The sequence below is a fragment of the Aptenodytes patagonicus genome, chromosome 14, assembly GCF_965638725.1.
Source record: "Aptenodytes patagonicus chromosome 14, bAptPat1.pri.cur, whole genome shotgun sequence".
In the NCBI taxonomy this organism is placed as follows: domain Eukaryota; kingdom Metazoa; phylum Chordata; class Aves; order Sphenisciformes; family Spheniscidae; genus Aptenodytes; species Aptenodytes patagonicus.
In genome coordinates, this window is record NC_134962.1 from 18,241,109 (window position 1) to 18,259,011 (window position 17,903).

Sequence of the window (17,903 nt, forward strand, 5' to 3'; positions counted from 1 at the left end):
AACTCACTGAGAACAAAAAAAAAAAAAAAAAAACACCAAAACCCCACACACAAAAAACCCAAAACCTGGAAAAATCTGAACAGCAAAGGACAATAAGCCATCAGATGACAACTCACCCGAGAGCAAGGTAACCCTTGCATCAAAACAGCAGCAGAACCTGCTCCAGTTCCAAAGTGAAGCATTATCACCAACGTCTGCTGCCAGTAAGACACAGCAATGGTTTGACCAGATGCATCTAGACTTTCCCTTGATCAAATAAGAGGCTTCACAATTCTGAATACTTAATTCAGATTCAAGATTGCTTTTTGCAATTATAAAGGAGTCTAAACCCCCTCTCCCCAAATTCATACATTCAAATCATATCAGAAACCTTGAACATACCCCGTCTTAAACTCCCACCAAGATCTGTCCGAACCTCTTTTACTCGAGGATGAATTATAGGAGATATTGGCATCATAGGCAAATGCCCAAGCCCACTTCCTCCATTGCTTGCTTCGAAATTACTGGGAAATATTACCTGAGAAATAAGAAATGCCTGTGTAAGATAACAAATACATTTCCCTTCTTTTTGCCAATCTATTAATAGAAGTTTTTCTGCAGCAATTGTCTCATTTGAACAGTTTTCTGTATAAAGCAACAGTAAGAAAAAGAACGTGAATTTCCTAATAAAAGGAAAACAGGTAACATACTTCTTCACAGGTTGGAACCTTGTTTTCTGAGGCCTGGAGGGCGCTCCAGAGTGCCGAGTCCTGAGTCCAGGCGAGACTCTCGAGAATTTGCTCCTCAATGCTGTTGAGGTGCTTCACCATGTCTCTGGAAAGTCCTTCCTCAGACCGAATCAGTACTTCAATTACCTAATGGTAGCAAGACACACACACAAAAGCAAAGTCGTATTGCTCATCCTTAACACTATAAAATCATTATTCATTTCAGGATCCTGTTTCAAAACTTCTCTTCAACATAGAATGCTCCAGCCTCCTCCTTGCATCTTAATCTTCCCCAGCCCTCTTCTGATCCCTCTTTTTTTAACCCCCTTCCCCAAAGGCAATCCAGGAGTTGGAAATGGACAGCAGATGTCCCATCAATGCAGAACAACCCACTCACAGGGTTTTTGGTTTGTTTTGTTGTTTGTTTTTTTTTTTTTAAGGTCCTCTCTCACCATCACTAAGCATGTACAGAATGAAAGCCCTAAGCACAGAGAGCGCTCATCCAGCACACGCAGCATACCTAGGATATAAGCGGGTATATCTGCTTAGGCTGGGTACTTGAGAACCCCAGCATTTAAGCTTTCCTTCCTTTCAAACAAGCAGCCCATAATGAAAAGGGTTGAAACCCACTGTTTTAAAGTTTTGTTTAAGAAAAGGTTAGAACCCTTAACATGTACAAATCGGGGTTGAAGAGAGTTGAAAGGGCCCTTGAAATATCATACTCCACCCCTATGCTCCCATGCAAGATCCACTTTATTTATGTTATTTCTGACAGAGGAACATTCAGCCTGTTTTTCTAAAGCTCCAGAGATGGAAGTGCCCTAAAACTTCCCTGGAGGACTTATTGATGTGTTTACTTATTTATACTACAGAAACTAAGCACCCAAAGAACAAAGTTACAAATGGCACAAGTGGAATAATAACTATTGGCTCTCTCGTGGAATAATAAATATTGGCACTCATGTGAAGTCTTTGTGATGGCCATTTTTTTCAAGTAAGAATGCCACAAGAATGTACACTGAATAGCAAAGAAAACTGAAATCAAACGTTCCACAAAGTTGGATCTGCACCAGTGCATCTGGTATTGATGCAGTCTACCAACAGCGACAGCAATATGAACAGATTTGTTTCAGTTTCACTACTGCCCTACATCTGAGGATTAAAGAAGGAAGAAGGGAGAACAGAATATAAAACAGCTTTCCCAAAGGGTTCAATTTTTTGGTTGTTATAATCTAAACAGAACTACTTCTGATTTATTTAAGACTAACCACAGTAAGCTGTTAGGTATCTAGTAAAAACAGGAGGCATATGAACAGATGATAAAAGGATCAAACAAGTCAAAGAACAGAAATTACATTGGAGGCAGGGGGGAATGAGGTTTAAAAAAAAGAGCAAGAACAGAGAACACCCAGGAAAAGAGATTTTATCTTCCGTTATATAAAACAAAACAGAGAAAAAAAAATTTAACAAAGCAAGCCTGTGATAATTAGTAGTAGCCAAAAGCAACAAAAGATTATTATTGCTATTTTATCACTAATAAGCAGAACTATATCCTGCAGTCAGTAAACGTGAATATCATCAAAATACACGCTTGAATGCTTTAGTCTACTAAAAGTGTATAATATATTAAGAACTAGAAGTTGATCAACAGCACATTACAGTTAAGTACCGTTTACAAAATTGTTTTCTTGCTTTAAATTTCAGCTTCACCTCTGGCAGTTACTCCAGTAACGAGCCATTTTTAACACAGATCCAGTCCTAAGACAGTATTTATTTACCTTATAGAAATAGAATGGCCTGAGGTCAAGAACTTCAATGATCCAGGGAAAGGTACGAGGCGAGCTATATGCAAAAAGCACGATCTCCAAGCAGCATGCCACAAGAGAGCGGTGAAAGACATCTTGTTCCAAGAGAGCCTGAAGAGATTACAGAAAGTGTCAATGATCTGAGGTTTGGGACACAGAAGTTTGAATTTTGTGGCACTAATACTACATAGCTTATTGCTGGAGAGAAGAGCTACTGCTTTTTTCTACCTTCCACGGTCTCCTCTTTTTACAGGGAAGCTTAGAACGGTAAAGACTAGAAGTAGACTAACAGCGCCAAAACCATCACATTTTTCATGCTATGGCCAAATGAATTGGCCTTTTTGAATCACAGAGCAGAGCAAATGCATTGCTGTCAAACATGAAGTATAGATATTGTTAGTTGGATAAAGAAGGGAATAAAAGCTATCTTTCCATAAAGTCATGAGTCTAGAAGGCAACACAAATTAACATAGAATCATAGAATCACAGAATCATTAAGGTTGGAAAAGACCTCTAAGATCATCGAGTCCAACCATCAACCCAACACCACCATGCCCACTAAACCATGTCCCTAAGCGCTGCATCTACACGTCTTTTAAATACCTCCAGGGATGGGGACTCCACCACTTCCCTGGGCAGCCTGTTCCAATGTTTCACCACTCTTTCAGTAAAGACATTTTTCCTCACATCCAATCTAAACCTCCCCTGGCGCAACTTGAGGCCGTTTCCTCTCGTCCTATCGCTAGTTACTTGGGAGAAGAGACTGACCCCCACCTCGCTACAACCTCCTTTCAGGTAGTTGTAGAGCGCGATGAGGTCTCCCCTCAGCCTCCTTTTCTGCAGGCTAAACAGTCCCAGTTCCCTCAGCCGCTCCTCATCAGACTTGTTCTCCAGACCCCTCACCAGCCTCGTTGCCCTTCTCTGGACACGCTCCAGCACCTCGACGTCCTTCTTGTAGTGAGGGGCCCAAAACTGAACACAGTATTCGAGGTGCGGCCTCACCAGGGCCGAGTACAGGGGCACGATCACTTCCCTACTCCTGCTGGCCACACCATTTCTGATACAGGCCAGGATGCCATTGGCCTTCTTGGCCGCCCGGGCACACTGCCGGCTCATGTTCAGCCGGCTGTCGACCAACACCCCCAGGTCCTTTTCCGACAGGCAGCTTTCCAGCCACTCTTCCCCAAGCCTGTAGCGCTGCATGGGGTTGTTGTGGCCGAAGTGCAGGACCCGGCACTTGGCCTTGTTGAACCTCATACAGTTGGCCTGGGCCCATCCATCCAGCCTGTCCAGGTCCCTCTGCAGAGCCTTCCTACCCTCGAGCAGATCAACGCTCCCGCCCAACTTGGTGTCGTCTGCAAACTGGCTGAGGGTGCACTCGATCCCCTCATCCAGATCATTGATAAAGATATTGAACAAGACCGGCCCCAAAACCGAGCCCTGGGGAACACCGCTCGTGACCGGCCGCCCACTGGATTGAACTCCGTTCACCTCAACTCTCTGGGCCCGGCCATCCAGCCAGTTTTTTACCCAGCGCAGAGTCCACCTGTCTAAGCCATGAGCCGCCAGCTTCTCTAGGAGAATGCTGTGGGAGACGGTGTCAAAGGCCTTACTGAAGTCCAGGTAGACCACATCCACAGCCTTTCCCTCATCCACTAGGCGGGTCACCTGGTCATAGAAGGAGATCAGGCTGGTCAAGCAGGACCTGCCTTTCATGAACCTGTGCTGGCTGGGCCTGATCCCCTGGTTGTCCCGCTCATGCCTTGTGAGCACCCTCAAGATGAACCGCTCCATCATCTTCCCCGGCACCGAGGTCAGGCTGACAGGCCTGTAGTTCCCCGGATCCTCCTTCCAGCCCTTCTTGTAGATGGGCGTCACATTGGCAAGCCTCCAGTCGTCCGGGACCTCCCCCGTTATCAGGGGGGAGTTATCAGGACTGCTGATAAGTGATGGAGAGTGGCTTGGCAAGCTCCTCTGCCAGCTCCCTCAGCACTCTCGGGTGGAGAGTGGTTAGTTATACCAGAATTATACCATTTTTAATAGCAGCAAAAACTACATTTAGGCACCTCCTGTATATTTCCCCTTTTTTAATATTAACAATATACACAGACTGCGTTACTGCAGACTGCTCCGTTCTGGAACTGCCTGAAGATAACCCCCTACAGAGGGTTACAAGAAGTGTTCTCCTCTTCTGCCAGTTCTTTACTTACAGTCAGATCCTTCCCATGTAGTCTTCGTGTTTCTTGCACCACTACAGTCTCCAAGATTTTATAGTACAAGATCTCTGCCAGTTTTAATCTGTTTACAGCAAAATCTGAAATTTAAAACCAACAGAGATGAAGTCCAATGCCGTTTGCACAAATGGTCTTAAGACTAAATTGACCAGTACTTGTCCTTCTCTAAGAAAATAGTGCATATGTGTGTGTATGTATAGACTTTGCAAATCAAAAAAGTATGTTCAGAAATCCACTAGTCACAAGAACAGCATGAAATTCTAGAAATGTTTTAAAGGATTATGTAATTTTAATATTTCTAAGTGATGTAATTTTGCAGACAGTTGCAATAATAATTTTCCTATTTGTATTCTGTTTTCTTTGAATTTTAAATCTAAGAAGAATGCAAGTTTACAATTTTTAAGAGCCGTTATAGTTTCAATACTCTCTTAGCTATCCTATTTTGAACTGCAACCTTAGTTTTACTCTGTAATAAAGTTTCATTCTTTACAGTGTTCTGTTTGACAGCAACAGTTTTCTGTTTGGATATGATCTGGGTTAAAAAAAGCTCCACTGTATTAAATACTTAGACTATAGTATATGTATGCATTTCATTTGCATACATATGGTTTAATATTTTGAAACATCCCGTGCGTTTCACGTCCATACCTATATGAGATCCTGGCTGTTCATCTGTTGACTGAGTGTAGCTGCGACAGAACGTCTCACCTATTTCTTTCACTCTGCTCATAATGCTTTCCATAGGGCTGCGTGCACAAGACCTGAAGCAGAACGCAAAGAGAAAGCCTTGTTTGTATAAATAAATATCCAGTTTCAAAAAAATCCTCAAAAAACAAAACAAAAAAAATACCACCCAAATAAAAAGGTAGTTATACTGAGCTTTCCTCATCAGGCAATAACCTGTATTACCACAGAGAACAGAGAAAAACATAAAACATATAGAAATATTGTTTCCTTTTTTCCTTTCCTAACAGAGTTAAGAGAGGCTATGTAGATTTTGGAACAATTGCAGGAGAAAGCAAGAGCTACAGTAGCACACTCAGGAGAAAAAATGTATCTGCTAGGAGCAAGGTAGTAGGAAGGATGCTACAACAGGCAACCGAACAACCAAACGCATCCATGAGACCACACAAACCAGGCACGGTTTGAGGGAGTATGGGAAAGCTTTCAAAGTGAAGAGTCAGCATCTTTCCAAAAATACCTTATTTACCAGCAAGGCAGAGAGGAACTGATGAACTCCACACAGTCACTATCATAAAAAGGGGCCAGAGAATCTCTCTGTCTGGAGATGCTCTTTCTGAATGCTTCCAGGTTTTCCAGCAATTCTGTATTATAGGACAGCGGCTTGTGACTACTGTCAAATTAAGACACTAAGCTATTTTGAAAAGCTAGCATTGAAATAAACTAAGGTTTCATTGAACAAAGCCTTCTAATTAACTTCAAAGTTACGTATCCATGGAATTTTAAAGAGAAAATACTCAAAAGCATACAATATTACACATAGTCCAAACCACAGTTCTTTCCATTTTTCCTAATCAGACAGTACATATCCTAGTGATTGCTGAACTCGTATCCGAGGTGAGCAAAGTACTCAACAGATTTCTTGTCAGAGGTTTACTCAATTCTTTTCCCTGTTTTAATATTTATATCTCTGTTGGCAGACTGGTTTATTACTTGAGCAAACACATTTTTCATTAGAGATTGCAGACACGTTAATGTTTTAATTGTGTAAATAATATCAAACAGTTCTTAAAAAAACAATCAAAGAAACATTCAAAATAGAAATGCATCTTGCTGAGCTTTTGTAAACTTTTAAGAACAAGTGCTAGGAAAACTTTCAAAATATACGTAACTCCAAAGATGAGAACTATTATTTTTCTCCTATTTATGAAGGTTGCTTTAAAAAAAAAAACCACATTACTTTTGCACTTCAAATATTAAGTGCTAATACTAAAAGTCCATTCTGATTAATTAAAAAAAAAAAATAGAATCATAGAATAGTTTGGCTTGGAAGGGAGCTCTAAAGGTCATCTAGTCCAACCCCCCTGCCGTGGGCAGGGACATCTTCAACTAGATCAGGTTGCTCAGAGCCCCGTCCAACCTGACCTGGAATGTTTCCAGGGATGGGGCATCCACCACCTCTCTGGGCAACCTGGGCCAGTGCTTCACCACCCTCAGCATAAAACATTTCTTCCTTATATCTAGTCTGAATCTACCCCCCTTAGTTTAAAGCCATTCCACCTTGTCCTGTCACAACAGGCCCTGCTAAAAAGTTTGCCGCCACCTTTTTTATAAGCCCCCTTTAAGTACTGACAGGCTGCAAGAAGGTCTCCCCGAAGCCTTCTCTTCTCTAGGCTGAACAACCCCAACCCTCTCAGCCTTTCCTCATAGGAGAGGTATTCTGTCCCCCTGATCATTTTCGTGGCCCTCTTCTGGACCTGCTCCAACAGATCCGTGTCCTTCTTGTGCTGAGGGCTCCAGAGCTGCATGCAGTACTGCTCTACTCTCACCAGAGCAGAGCAGAGCAGAGGGGCAGAAACCCCTCCCTCAACCTGCTGGCCACGCTTCTTTTGATGCAGCCCAGGATACGATTGGCCTTCTGGGCTGCGAGCGCACATTGCTGGCTCATGTCCAGCTTTTCATCCACCAGTACCCCCAGGTCCTTCTCGGCAGGGCTGCTCGCAATCCCTTCATCCCCCAGCCTGTAGTGATACTGGGGGTTGCCCCGACCCAGGTGCAGGACCTTGCACTTGGCCTTGTTAAACCTCATGAGGTTCACACAGGCCCACTTCTCCAGCTTGTCCAGGTCCCTCTGGATGGCATCCCGTCCCTCTGGCGTGTCGACCGCACCACTCGGCTTGGTGTCATCTGCAAACTTGCTGAGGGTGCACTCGATCCCACTATGTCACTGACAAAGATATTAAACAGTACCTGTCGCAATACGGACCCCTGCGGGACGCCACTCATCACCAATCTCCATCTGGACATTGAGCCGTTGACCACTACCCTCTGGATGCGACCGTCTAACCAATTCCTCACCCACCGGACAGTCCACCCATCAAATCCATACCTCTCCAGTTGAGAGAGAAGGATGTTGTGGGGGACTGTGTCAAAGGCCTTACAGAGGTCCAGATAGATGACATCTGTAGCCCTTCCCGTGTCCACTGATGTGGTCGCTCCATCATAGAAGGCCACTAGGTTGGTCAGGCAGGACTTGCCCTTGGTGAAGCCATGCTGGCTGTCTCGAATCACCTCCCTGTCCTCCATGTGCCTTAGCATAGCTTCCAGGAGGATCTGTTCCATGATCTTCCCAGGCACAGAGGTGAGACTGACTGGCCTGTAGTTCCCCGGGTCTTCCTTTTTTCCCTTTTTAAAAACGGGGGTTATGTTTCCCCTTTTCCAGTCAGTGGGAACTTCACCGGACTGCCACGACTTCTCAAATACGATGGATAGTGGCTTAGCAACTTCATCCGCCAGTTCCTTCAGGACCTGCAGATGGATCTCATCGGGTCCCATGGACTTGTGCACCTTCAGGTGCCTTAGATGGTCTCGAACCTGATGTTCTCCCACAGTGGGCGGCTCTTCATTCTCCCAGTCCCCGCCTTTGCCTTCTGCAGCTTGGGTGGTGAGGCTCGAGGACTCACCGGTGAAGACCGAGGCAAAAAAGTCATTGAGTACCTCCGCCGTCTCTGTGGCCCAGGTAACCAGGTCTCCCGTTTTGTTCTGGAGAGGGCCCACATTTTCCCTTGTCTTGCTTTTATCCCCAACATACCTATAGAATTCTTTTCTTGTTGCCCTTGATGTCCCTGGCCAGATTTAATTCTATCAGGGCTTTAGCTTTCCTAACCTGATCCCTGGCTGCTTGGACAATTTCTCTGTATTCCTCCCAGGCTACCTGTCCTTGCTTCCACCCTCTGTAGGCTTCCTTTTTGTGTTTGAGTTTGTCCAGGAGCTCCTCGTCCATCCATGCAGGCCTCCTGGCGTTTTTGCCTGAGTTCCTCTTTGTTGGGATGCATCACTCCTGAGCTTGGAGGTGATCCTTGAATATTAACCAGCTTTCTTGGGCCCTTCCTCCCTCCAGGGCTTTGTCCCATGGCACTCCACCAAGCAGATCCCTGAAGAGGCCAAAGTCTGCTCTGCTGAAGTCCAGGGTAGTGAGCTTGCTGTGCGCCCTCCTCGGTGCCCTAAGGATCTTGAACTCCTCCTTTTCGTGATCACTGCAGCCCAGGCTGCCCTTGAGCTTCACATTCCCCACCAGCCCCTCCTTGTTGGTGAGAACAAGGTCCAGCATAGCACCTCTCCTCGTTGGCTCCTCTACCACTTGGAGAAGGAAGTTATTGACGTGTTCCAGGAACCTCCCGGATACTGGAGATATCTGGAGACCTTACACCATAATACAGCAAGGCCTTAATTTGCATGGATGTTAGGCAAACACCCAACAGCTTTACAGGTATTTACTATTAAATTATTGCTTTTTATGAGATATGAAGCAACACTGATCTACATTTTACTGATAAACTATTTTGTTTATACTCATCTGCTTATGCACCAACATTTTCATGTGCATTTTGCTACAGCCAGTATGCAGTCATGCATCCAGGAGCCAAAAATATAGGTTGATTTATATAACTGGGACTCTGTCCTAGAAATAGTGATCATGAAAGACTGGGGTTGTGTTCAGTAGTCACTTATTATGATTTCCCAGTTTCATCCAGCAGCTATAAGGGCTGAGCGAGAGGCTCTTGACTAGGAATGCTCTAACTCCTGCTGGGACGCCTGCCCTAGGACAGACATCACAGCTCAGGAAACCGATAAGCTGAAGCATGCTCAGGGAACGGCCACCAGAACAAATAGAGAAGTGCAAAACATGGCTGCTACTATACAAGAGATCAGCATCAACAATAATTAGGGTGACTGCTAGGCTTATATATATACTATAAAGTTAGATTAAGATATCCTGAAGTAGTATGAAGGAGAAATGGGGAGCCTTTAGGCTGCTTTTAGTCTTGTCTTCCCAACTCTTTAAGGCAAAGATTATAGCTTGTTGACTCTAACATCTCCCTGCACCCCAAAACCTCTGCCAACATAGTTGGCCATACTTGTTTAAAATTTTTAAAAAATCAAACGAACAAGAAGTATTTCACTTTCAAGCAAACAGCTAAATTAACATTAGCAAAAACTGAAGCCACATTAACACAATGGTGGTGACAAGACGGAAGGAGTGTGTGTGTGTTCACCTATCCTTCTCCAGAAGATGAGATCATCTAGAAAACAGAAGATCTTTCAGCTAGAAATAATACAGAAACACAGACAAAAATATTCTGCACCGAACAAAAGAAGTCAAATTTGAGCAAGAAAGCAGTCACAAGCATGAAAAGATGAGTTTCCGTTTGTATGAGAGCAGCTGCACTGGATGTACTTACTCAAAAATAGTTATAAGTTGTTCACTCGGTGCATTTTTCAATCCAGCGACAATGTTCTGCAACCGGCTCACACTTTGTGTTGCTGAAGCAACAGGAGTGATGACAGCTTCCTTTTCTCGTAGGTATCTTCTTCCAGTCAGTGGAGTTGAAGGTGCAAATGACCTTTTCTGTCAGAGAAAAGTAATAAATAAAATCAGTCAACAGAACTGTTTCAAAAACCTTTCGAATGAGCGTTTCCTGCAAAATCACTCCAAAGATTAAAATGACAACACTAGTACACTACCTGAAGGCTGCCATCAAACCTGTGGTCTCAGAACTGACTAAAAATTAGTTAAAAGTTCTCCCAGGACTCCATAAATACAAAATATAACAAATCTTCAGGCAGACTAAAATTAACTTGAAGTTGTTTTTTTTTAAATAAAATATAGGAAAATGAGACTTTAAATCTTAAAGCCTGTAAATTTTTAAGCTCACTTGAACATTGAAAAATACAGGGCAAGAAAGAGAAAGCATATGCTTCCATTCTGCGTTAGTTGGGTGACACAAGGAGTATGTGGCAGAGCTGCCTAGGAGAGGGTCACAAGAAAACGTTCTTTGGCAAATTCTGTCCTGGTGGACCTAGAGCCTCCCCTTATCCAAAGAAGGATGTAGCACTAAGCAGATGGAGCTGTCTACTGCACTTGCCTATTTGTATCCTGCTTTCTGGAAGTGATGCAATAAAGTATTTGGTTTTGAATTATTAGAACAGACTACATTTTGAAGATACAAGGCAAATAATGAGGAAAGATTAAGCCTGCAGTCAGCATGCATAAATAGCAATGAGGTCATTATTATACTACGGAAACTGAAGCTCAAAATTGATAAACTCATTCCAAACCCCTGTCTTTAATTTGCCTGAATATGAAATACAGTTATATTTGGGAGAAAAAGCTAAGCCATGTGATTAATTTACACCAGCACTAGCATCTTGTAACTTTTAAATTGACATGTAAATCAAACAGCATGTGGTTCTTTCACATAGCCAGCACCTTTTTGTCCCCTTATCCAAGCTTAAAAAGTAATCAATCAAGTGTTTTCCCACATGCCAACTTCATTAAATACATTTTACATTTTTAAACATAGTGAAACATGAACTCTGTTTATAGGCTACTTTTTGTAATGAAGAGTTAGACTTTGGTGGGTTTCGTGTCTTGAATGTTATTTTCCATAGAATAGTACACAAGTTGACTTTTCCTGTCCTAAAAAAGGAAATATCAGGGAAAAAAAATAAATTCATCCAGTGTAAAGGTTTCATGGTATTCTTATGGGGTATAAATGAAGCTTGAACAAAACCATAAGACCTATATATTTAGATCTTAACTACTTATTGATCTTTCTTGGATAAAAACAGACTACACACATGAAAGTGCTCTCATCCTGTTTAAGGAATAGTTATTTACTAAACTCCACAGGAAAGATGACATCACCATTTCTCCTTAGCAAGGCAGCATCCACTGAAGCCTGCAAATGGCATTCAGCATCTTCCTCTCAGGAAGAAGTTCAAGAAATTCAGTCACCTCAGTGATTCAAATAGCGTACAAGGATGGAAAAACTTGAAGGAGTACTTCAAGTGAGATCAACATGTTAAATGAATCACCTTTTCAAAATGCTGCTGAAGATGACACTCCACATGAGCTCTTGCTGCTGTTTTCCCTACTGGCATGTCTGCAGGAAACTTTCGAGGAGTGCCAATTTCTTCTTCAGCATCAGCTCCTAGGAAAACTCTCTCGTCGAAGTCACCCACTGTCAGAACGTACTCTTCATACTCTTTATTCAGTGCTTTGCTGAAAGAGAAGCCCAGGTTTTATATCAAAGATTAAACTGCTGAAGAAACAAAAAAGGTGCCAGTGGAGCCAAGGTGCAAAACCAAAACCAACATGTGTTCAAAGCGCTTAATGCTTTCAGCAGCAGTGCTGCTTGTAACCGAAACTTCACTACCCCAAGCAATCTGGCTGCAGTCGTCCCTGCCTTCCTTCGTACTTAAAACCTCCCCTTTTTAAGTAGAAATACTAAGAGAAGTTCACTGCTTCAAATAGATCACAGCAATACCGTTTTATATCTAAATGTGAGTGTTATCTACATTGTTAAAACAATTGAGTCTTTGCTCAAAATTCTCAAAGCAAACTAACAAGTTAAAAACTCACCTTCCAAAAACAAATTATTAGGTATTTTTGGAAAAGGCAAAAAAGCCTTAAAGGGATCCAGAACAAAGCAGCTGCTGTTCATATTTTGCATTTAAATTAGCTTTCAGAAGTGAATTTTAAAAGTTTCTGAAACAACTATACTTGCCTCCCACAGAAACACTCTACCTCTTTTTTGTGGTTTTGCAATTGTTGCTTCTTTTTCTTTTGAGTTCTTCTGTTGCATTCACAGATTTATACACTCAGCTGGAGACTGATAAATGAATCTAAAGACTTCCCTACTCGGGTATAATATTTGAGGAGTGTATAGAAACACATCCCTGAACTTCAGAGTCAAGGTTTTGATTTGCATTAGATTACTCAAAGGTTACAGTTGGCAGAAAATAAGGGCAAGCACCATAAAACCTGACTTTAAGGAAGAAATTCTGTAGCTGACCCCCTGACATTTCACACATCTCAGATCCAGAAAGCATTTCAGCCAGATAGCAGCTTTGATTGTCAAATAATTAAAAAACATTAGTTACGGTAAGATAAAGAGATTTAGCATTCAAAGGCCTGTATTTTAGAAATGAAACCAAACCCCACGATTAAGAACATAAGCTGTAACTTACTTATTTTCTGTAAAATTGCAAAGATCCAACAGACATTCTCCTTTTAAGATCTAAGAATAAAAAGCAGAAATATCTTGCATAATAAAATCAAAACTGTTCCAACTCTAACAGTGTGAGGGCATGATGGTTTTAGCCAAAAAGGAAATAAGATTTAGGAGCATAACTGGACTTTTTTTTGCCTAGACCAAAGGACTACAATGCCATTAGCAAGACAAACAGATGAGGACAAAGCCCAATTCTATCCAAGCTCTAGATGAACTCACTCTTCAGAAACAGTACTGCTATTTAACACCTGTTCCATTGGCGGGTCAGGGACTGATCTGATGAACGACTACACAGAAGCTTCCACAGAGCTTGGAAAAAAATCCCCAGGATCAAAACCAGACAGAACAGTTTGTACACCTGCAACCTCAACCTCTTCCTTCCAAAGCATTTTGCTGAACTCCAAGACAAGCAGTAGGACCTGCACTATCGTGACAGTTACCCATAAAATTATTTCACAATGAGATTTCTTTTTTGCCTGAAGAAAACATCATCGTCCACAATTCAGTCTCACACTCCCAAGAAAGGAAAGCAAAGATTCCCCACCAACATAAAAAGCCAAAACACAGGGGACCTTACAGCACACATCATTAAAAGTGAGTGTAAATTCCGCTCCTGCTAAAATACATACAAAGAAAACCTGACCCAGCCCAAGTTCATTTGCCTATTAGCACACTTTCCTACAGAACCTGCGGGATTTAAATGGTCTCGAGGTCATTCACCTGAGCACCACCATGCATTCTTAAAACTAGTAAGATGTACCTTCCTATCAAATAGTTTTGAAATGTATGGTTTAAAGTAGTGTTCCTTTATTCCTTTTGCTTCTACTAAAAGCCCGTCATGCAGCTCACATAGTGTGGCAATGATGCAAGGAGGATCTTCAGAGGCTTTGATCTCTGTTGCGTGGAAGTCCGCTGGTAAGCCTGAGAACAAGGCGGGACGGGGGGGAGAGAAAAAAGACAACCAACCTTCAACTTCATTTAAAAAGAAACAAGAGAACAAAGCATATTTGATTTTAAATAATCTGTCCCCACCGTACCTTTAAACGATGGATTTAGCAAATCTCTTCTATTTGGACACAAAAGGGCATTTGCAAAAATGAGGTCCAAGCAGCACAGAAGCAAATGATAGGAATTTACTAAATCGTCTCCAATCATACGGAAATTACCTTTAAGAGACAGCATATCACGTCAAGCAACACAAAAGAAGTTCATAACTCAGAACGTATACAAACCATGCAGCTAAAAAAAGCAAGCGTACCCTTAGTGTACACGAAGAGAGTCCAGCAGAAGTTGAAGAGATCTTTAACACCACATGGCACCCGTCTATCAGCGAGGAAAAGGGGGGAGAAGTCAGTCTTCAGTTCCAGGAAGCTGAAGCTTGTTTTACAGTAAGAATTTCATTCCATTTCCTTGCTCAAAGTAACAGTCAGAGCCGTTGTCTATCGTAATGTCACACTAAGGCACAATCTAAGCTACATGTCCTTATTTCAGCTTTCACTAACCGACAGTCTCCTACCTCGCTCCACGGAGCATTTCGCACAGGCTCCCCGACCTTCTGACCCTTTTTTGAGCTAATGGCTGCCTTTGGCCTGTGACCCTGGACACTATTTTGCTGGTGTCACATCTCTTAACAGAATCCTCCCGCAGCTGCAGGCGGTGAGACGCCAAGGGCTTATATAAATTCCAGTGACAGTTTTTCCTAAGTATTTTACTAAAGCATCAGTCATCCCTTCAAAATATGCAACTACAGCTTGTATTACAGCTCATCTGCTGAATCATGTTTGGAGTAGAGATTATCCAAAACCACGGAGCTGGAAGTATCCTTTCTACCTGTAGACGTGGAGCTATGCTGGAGCGTTTTACCAGAACAATTATCCCCCCCGTCACATCCCGAGGACACACGTGAGCTGGCAAAAATACCTTGCACAGACCCAGCTCGGCTCCCTCATCATTAAGTCTACACTCTCACTATAAAAGCTATCACAGAGACAGCCGCACAGTCGGCAGGGAACATGGGCAAGCTCCTTTAATTAAGGCAGAAGTTCTGTGTGCGTATGGAAGACGACACCACCAGTTACTAAGTTTGTGATAAAAATGAGTGCATCCCCTGTAACTTTCTTCCATTTGCGTGTTACCGCTCATCTGGAAATCACATTAAAAATCCAGTAACGCGGACGTCACTGTGGATGCAGTGGCGCTCTGTACGGAGGGATTATGTCACGATACCAACTACCTCAGCCAGTACTTTCCCACGACAAAATATCCCTGTGCTACTTAAGTTATTTCTGCTAATTGTTTTAAGTGTCGGTCTCGCTGTATCCCAGGTTACTCCATCTCACTGTACCTCTCCCCACCGCACACAAACATTCTCACTCGGGCCAGTTCCTGCATGTTACAGTGAACTGCGTAAGCAGCCACCAGACGCAAAGCTCTGCTGATACGAGCCGCACCCCATCAAGATTAGGGATGTTTCTGTATTTGCTACATTTCAGAATCAAGGCCACAAAGAGGCCCTATCACTTCAGAACTTTACATAACTTTTTAAAGCACAGATAATGATCTTAATTTTCATAAATCTATATTAGGTATAGCCCTTTCCAGGGAAAAGTTACATTAAATCTCAAAAATACCTCTGTTTCCTGCTTCGCTGTGATTTAGAAGTTTCTTCGTAAGGGTTTTGAAATATATCCAAAAATATTGGTTCAAACTTTTTGAAAATCACAGTTGACACTTCAAAGTTTCTCTCCAGCCTCTCCACTCGCTCTCGGAATTCCTGTGGTAGATTTGACATGTCCATCCACTTCTTCATTTTGCTGAAAAACTGAATTAAGCTTAACAGAAAAAAGAAAAGTCTGCTTTATTTTGAGCTTTAACTAACTTCCTTTATTCTCAATTTTTTAAAAAGCCAAAATGCAACATATTTACTCCTTAATGACTAATTTGATTAATACATAGGTTTATCATTTACTTTGATAGACTCCCAAACTGTATGTATTGTAAGCTTTTCGCCTGTTATCACTTTGGTCTTTCTCCTTGACTCTCTTTAAGGCACAGGCATGGAAACACTAATTTTATTTAAAGGCTGCCAGCATAGCTGTGTCAGCTAGGGGAGGGGTAGAAAGGAAAGAGCACGCGCAGCTCTGCGTGTGTCAAGGGGGAGGCAGGAGAGGCAGCAAAACCACAGACAAGAGTCTATGCCTATCAAAGTTACCTAGGCAAAAACCCGTTAATTGTAGGTGTAATTACATTAGCAAACCCCCCTCTGGCACTTCAGCTGAGAACAGGTCTTAAAGCGGAACGAGGAACATTCCGAGCTCTGTCACCTCGGGTCAGAGCTACAGCGGCAAGGGGAGCTGCCTGCCAGAAAGCCCCCGCGGTACGTAAATATTTGTGTGATCGCACACTTCTGTGCTCCCAGAACACCGTAGGACACGGCCGTCAACACGACATCTAGCGACTTGGCCTAAGTCTTATCTGGATTGCTAACAGAACATTCAGAGGTCTTGTTTGCGTTTCAATTAACTACAAAAAGGAAAAGAAATAACCGGCGTGGGTGGAACAACTGCTGATCCGACGTGGGTGGTTTTTCAAAGGCTCAAGTTGAAAATTACGTATTTGCATCTTACTTCCACTTTTAACACCAGAGGGTTTATCGCTTTTATACTGTTACCTCGGGACACGCATTTTGCGGCGCTTGGAGCCGCGAGAAAAGGAGCGGGTACCCGAGCTAGAGCTTTAGCGGAAGCAGCCAGCCAGCAGGCGTTGCGCGGCGCAGCCGGCAATCAGCAGCCCGGGGGAGCTCACCTCAGCCTGGCGGAGCGCAGGATCCTGGTCAGCGACACGCCGTTCCCCTCCATCAGGCCGCTCCCCACGGTGGGCACCAGGCTCTTGCGGCAGGCGACGTAGAGGGCGCAGGCCAGCCAGTGCAGCGCCTCGCCCTGCCGGGGCACGGGAAGCCGCGAGCTGCGGGGGGCGGCGGAGGGCCCGGCCCGGCCGCGGCGGGGGGCGGCGGGGGGCCCGGCCCGGCCGCCCCTCCGCGCGTCACACGTATTTATACACACGCTCGCACTAGCCGCGGGAGGAGGCCGCCCCGGGCGCAGGCGGGCCCTCGCCCCGGCCCCCCCAGGCACCTCCCGCGGCGGGAGCTCGCCCCGCTCCGCCCCTGACAGGGCCGAGCGGCCGCCGCCCCGCCCCGCCCGGCCCGGCCCGGCCCGGCCCCCCTCACCTCCAGGCTGTAGGTGCCCCGCAGCGCCGTGAAGTCGCGCAGCGCCTCGGCGGCGCTGGCCGCGTCCAGGTTGAGCTCCTGGCAGAGCCGCTCGATGGCGGCGCCGGGCTCGGCGGGCGGCGGCTCCGGACGGGACATGGCGGGCCCGGCCCGGCCCGGCCCGGCCCTGCCGCTCCGCGCGCCAAAACGCCTCCGCCGGAAGGGAGCGGCGGCTTCCGCCGCGCACGGCGGGGGCGGGGCCGCGGGGAGGGGCGGGGCGGGCCGTGCCGTGAGGGGCCGTACCTTCGCGCGCGGGCGCGTGGCGCCGTGCGGTTGCACGTGCGGGGTGAGTGCCCGTGAGTGCAGGGGGTGTGCCAGGCTGCACGCGCCCCGGGGGTTTGCGCGCACACACACACACACACACACCCGCACGCGTGGGGTGGCCGCGCGCAGGCACGCGCTGGCACACGCGCCTGTAGGCGGGGCACGGGGGTGCGGCGCACGGCGCGTGCGGGCGTGAGCGGCCGCCTCCCCGCGCACCCCCCCGGCGAGTCCGGTCCGCGGCGGGCGCGGGGGAGCCTCGCCGCGGCGGGAGCGGCTCTTCCCCCCCCTCACCGTCCCGCAGCCCCGTGTGACGCGCGTGGGTGGAGCACCTCCTCGGCTGCCTCTGGCCGTGGGCCGGTCGCACGTGGGCC

The 17,903-nt window shown here is 45.1% G+C and overlaps 1 protein-coding gene across 2 annotated transcripts in view; it reads right to left on the reverse strand.

Moving 5' to 3' along the window:
- Positions 1–17,367, reverse strand: part of RBL1 (RB transcriptional corepressor like 1) — a 28,964-nt gene extending 11,597 nt beyond the window's left edge. Inside the window, exons 1-14 of one of the 2 annotated variants that reach the window (XM_076352450.1) lie at positions 17,230–17,367; positions 16,809–16,942; positions 15,635–15,835; positions 14,263–14,327; positions 14,042–14,170; positions 13,765–13,925; positions 12,961–13,010; positions 11,806–11,992; positions 10,170–10,336; positions 5,395–5,507; positions 4,723–4,826; positions 2,486–2,623; positions 690–854; positions 382–517 (exon numbers count right to left, since the gene is read on the reverse strand). In XM_076352450.1, coding sequence (XP_076208565.1) covers positions 382–517; positions 690–854; positions 2,486–2,623; positions 4,723–4,826; positions 5,395–5,507; positions 10,170–10,336; positions 11,806–11,992; positions 12,961–13,010; positions 13,765–13,925; positions 14,042–14,170; positions 14,263–14,327; positions 15,635–15,835; positions 16,809–16,942; positions 17,230–17,367 — 1,888 coding nt within the window. Of the gene's footprint in view, positions 1–381; positions 518–689; positions 855–2,485; positions 2,624–4,722; positions 4,827–5,394; positions 5,508–10,169; positions 10,337–11,805; positions 11,993–12,960; positions 13,011–13,764; positions 13,926–14,041; positions 14,171–14,262; positions 14,328–15,634; positions 15,836–16,808; positions 16,943–17,229 lie in introns of those variants that run through there. The other variant, XM_076352452.1, reaches the window with a different exon arrangement.
- Between the last annotated feature and the right edge of the window lie 536 nt (positions 17,368–17,903).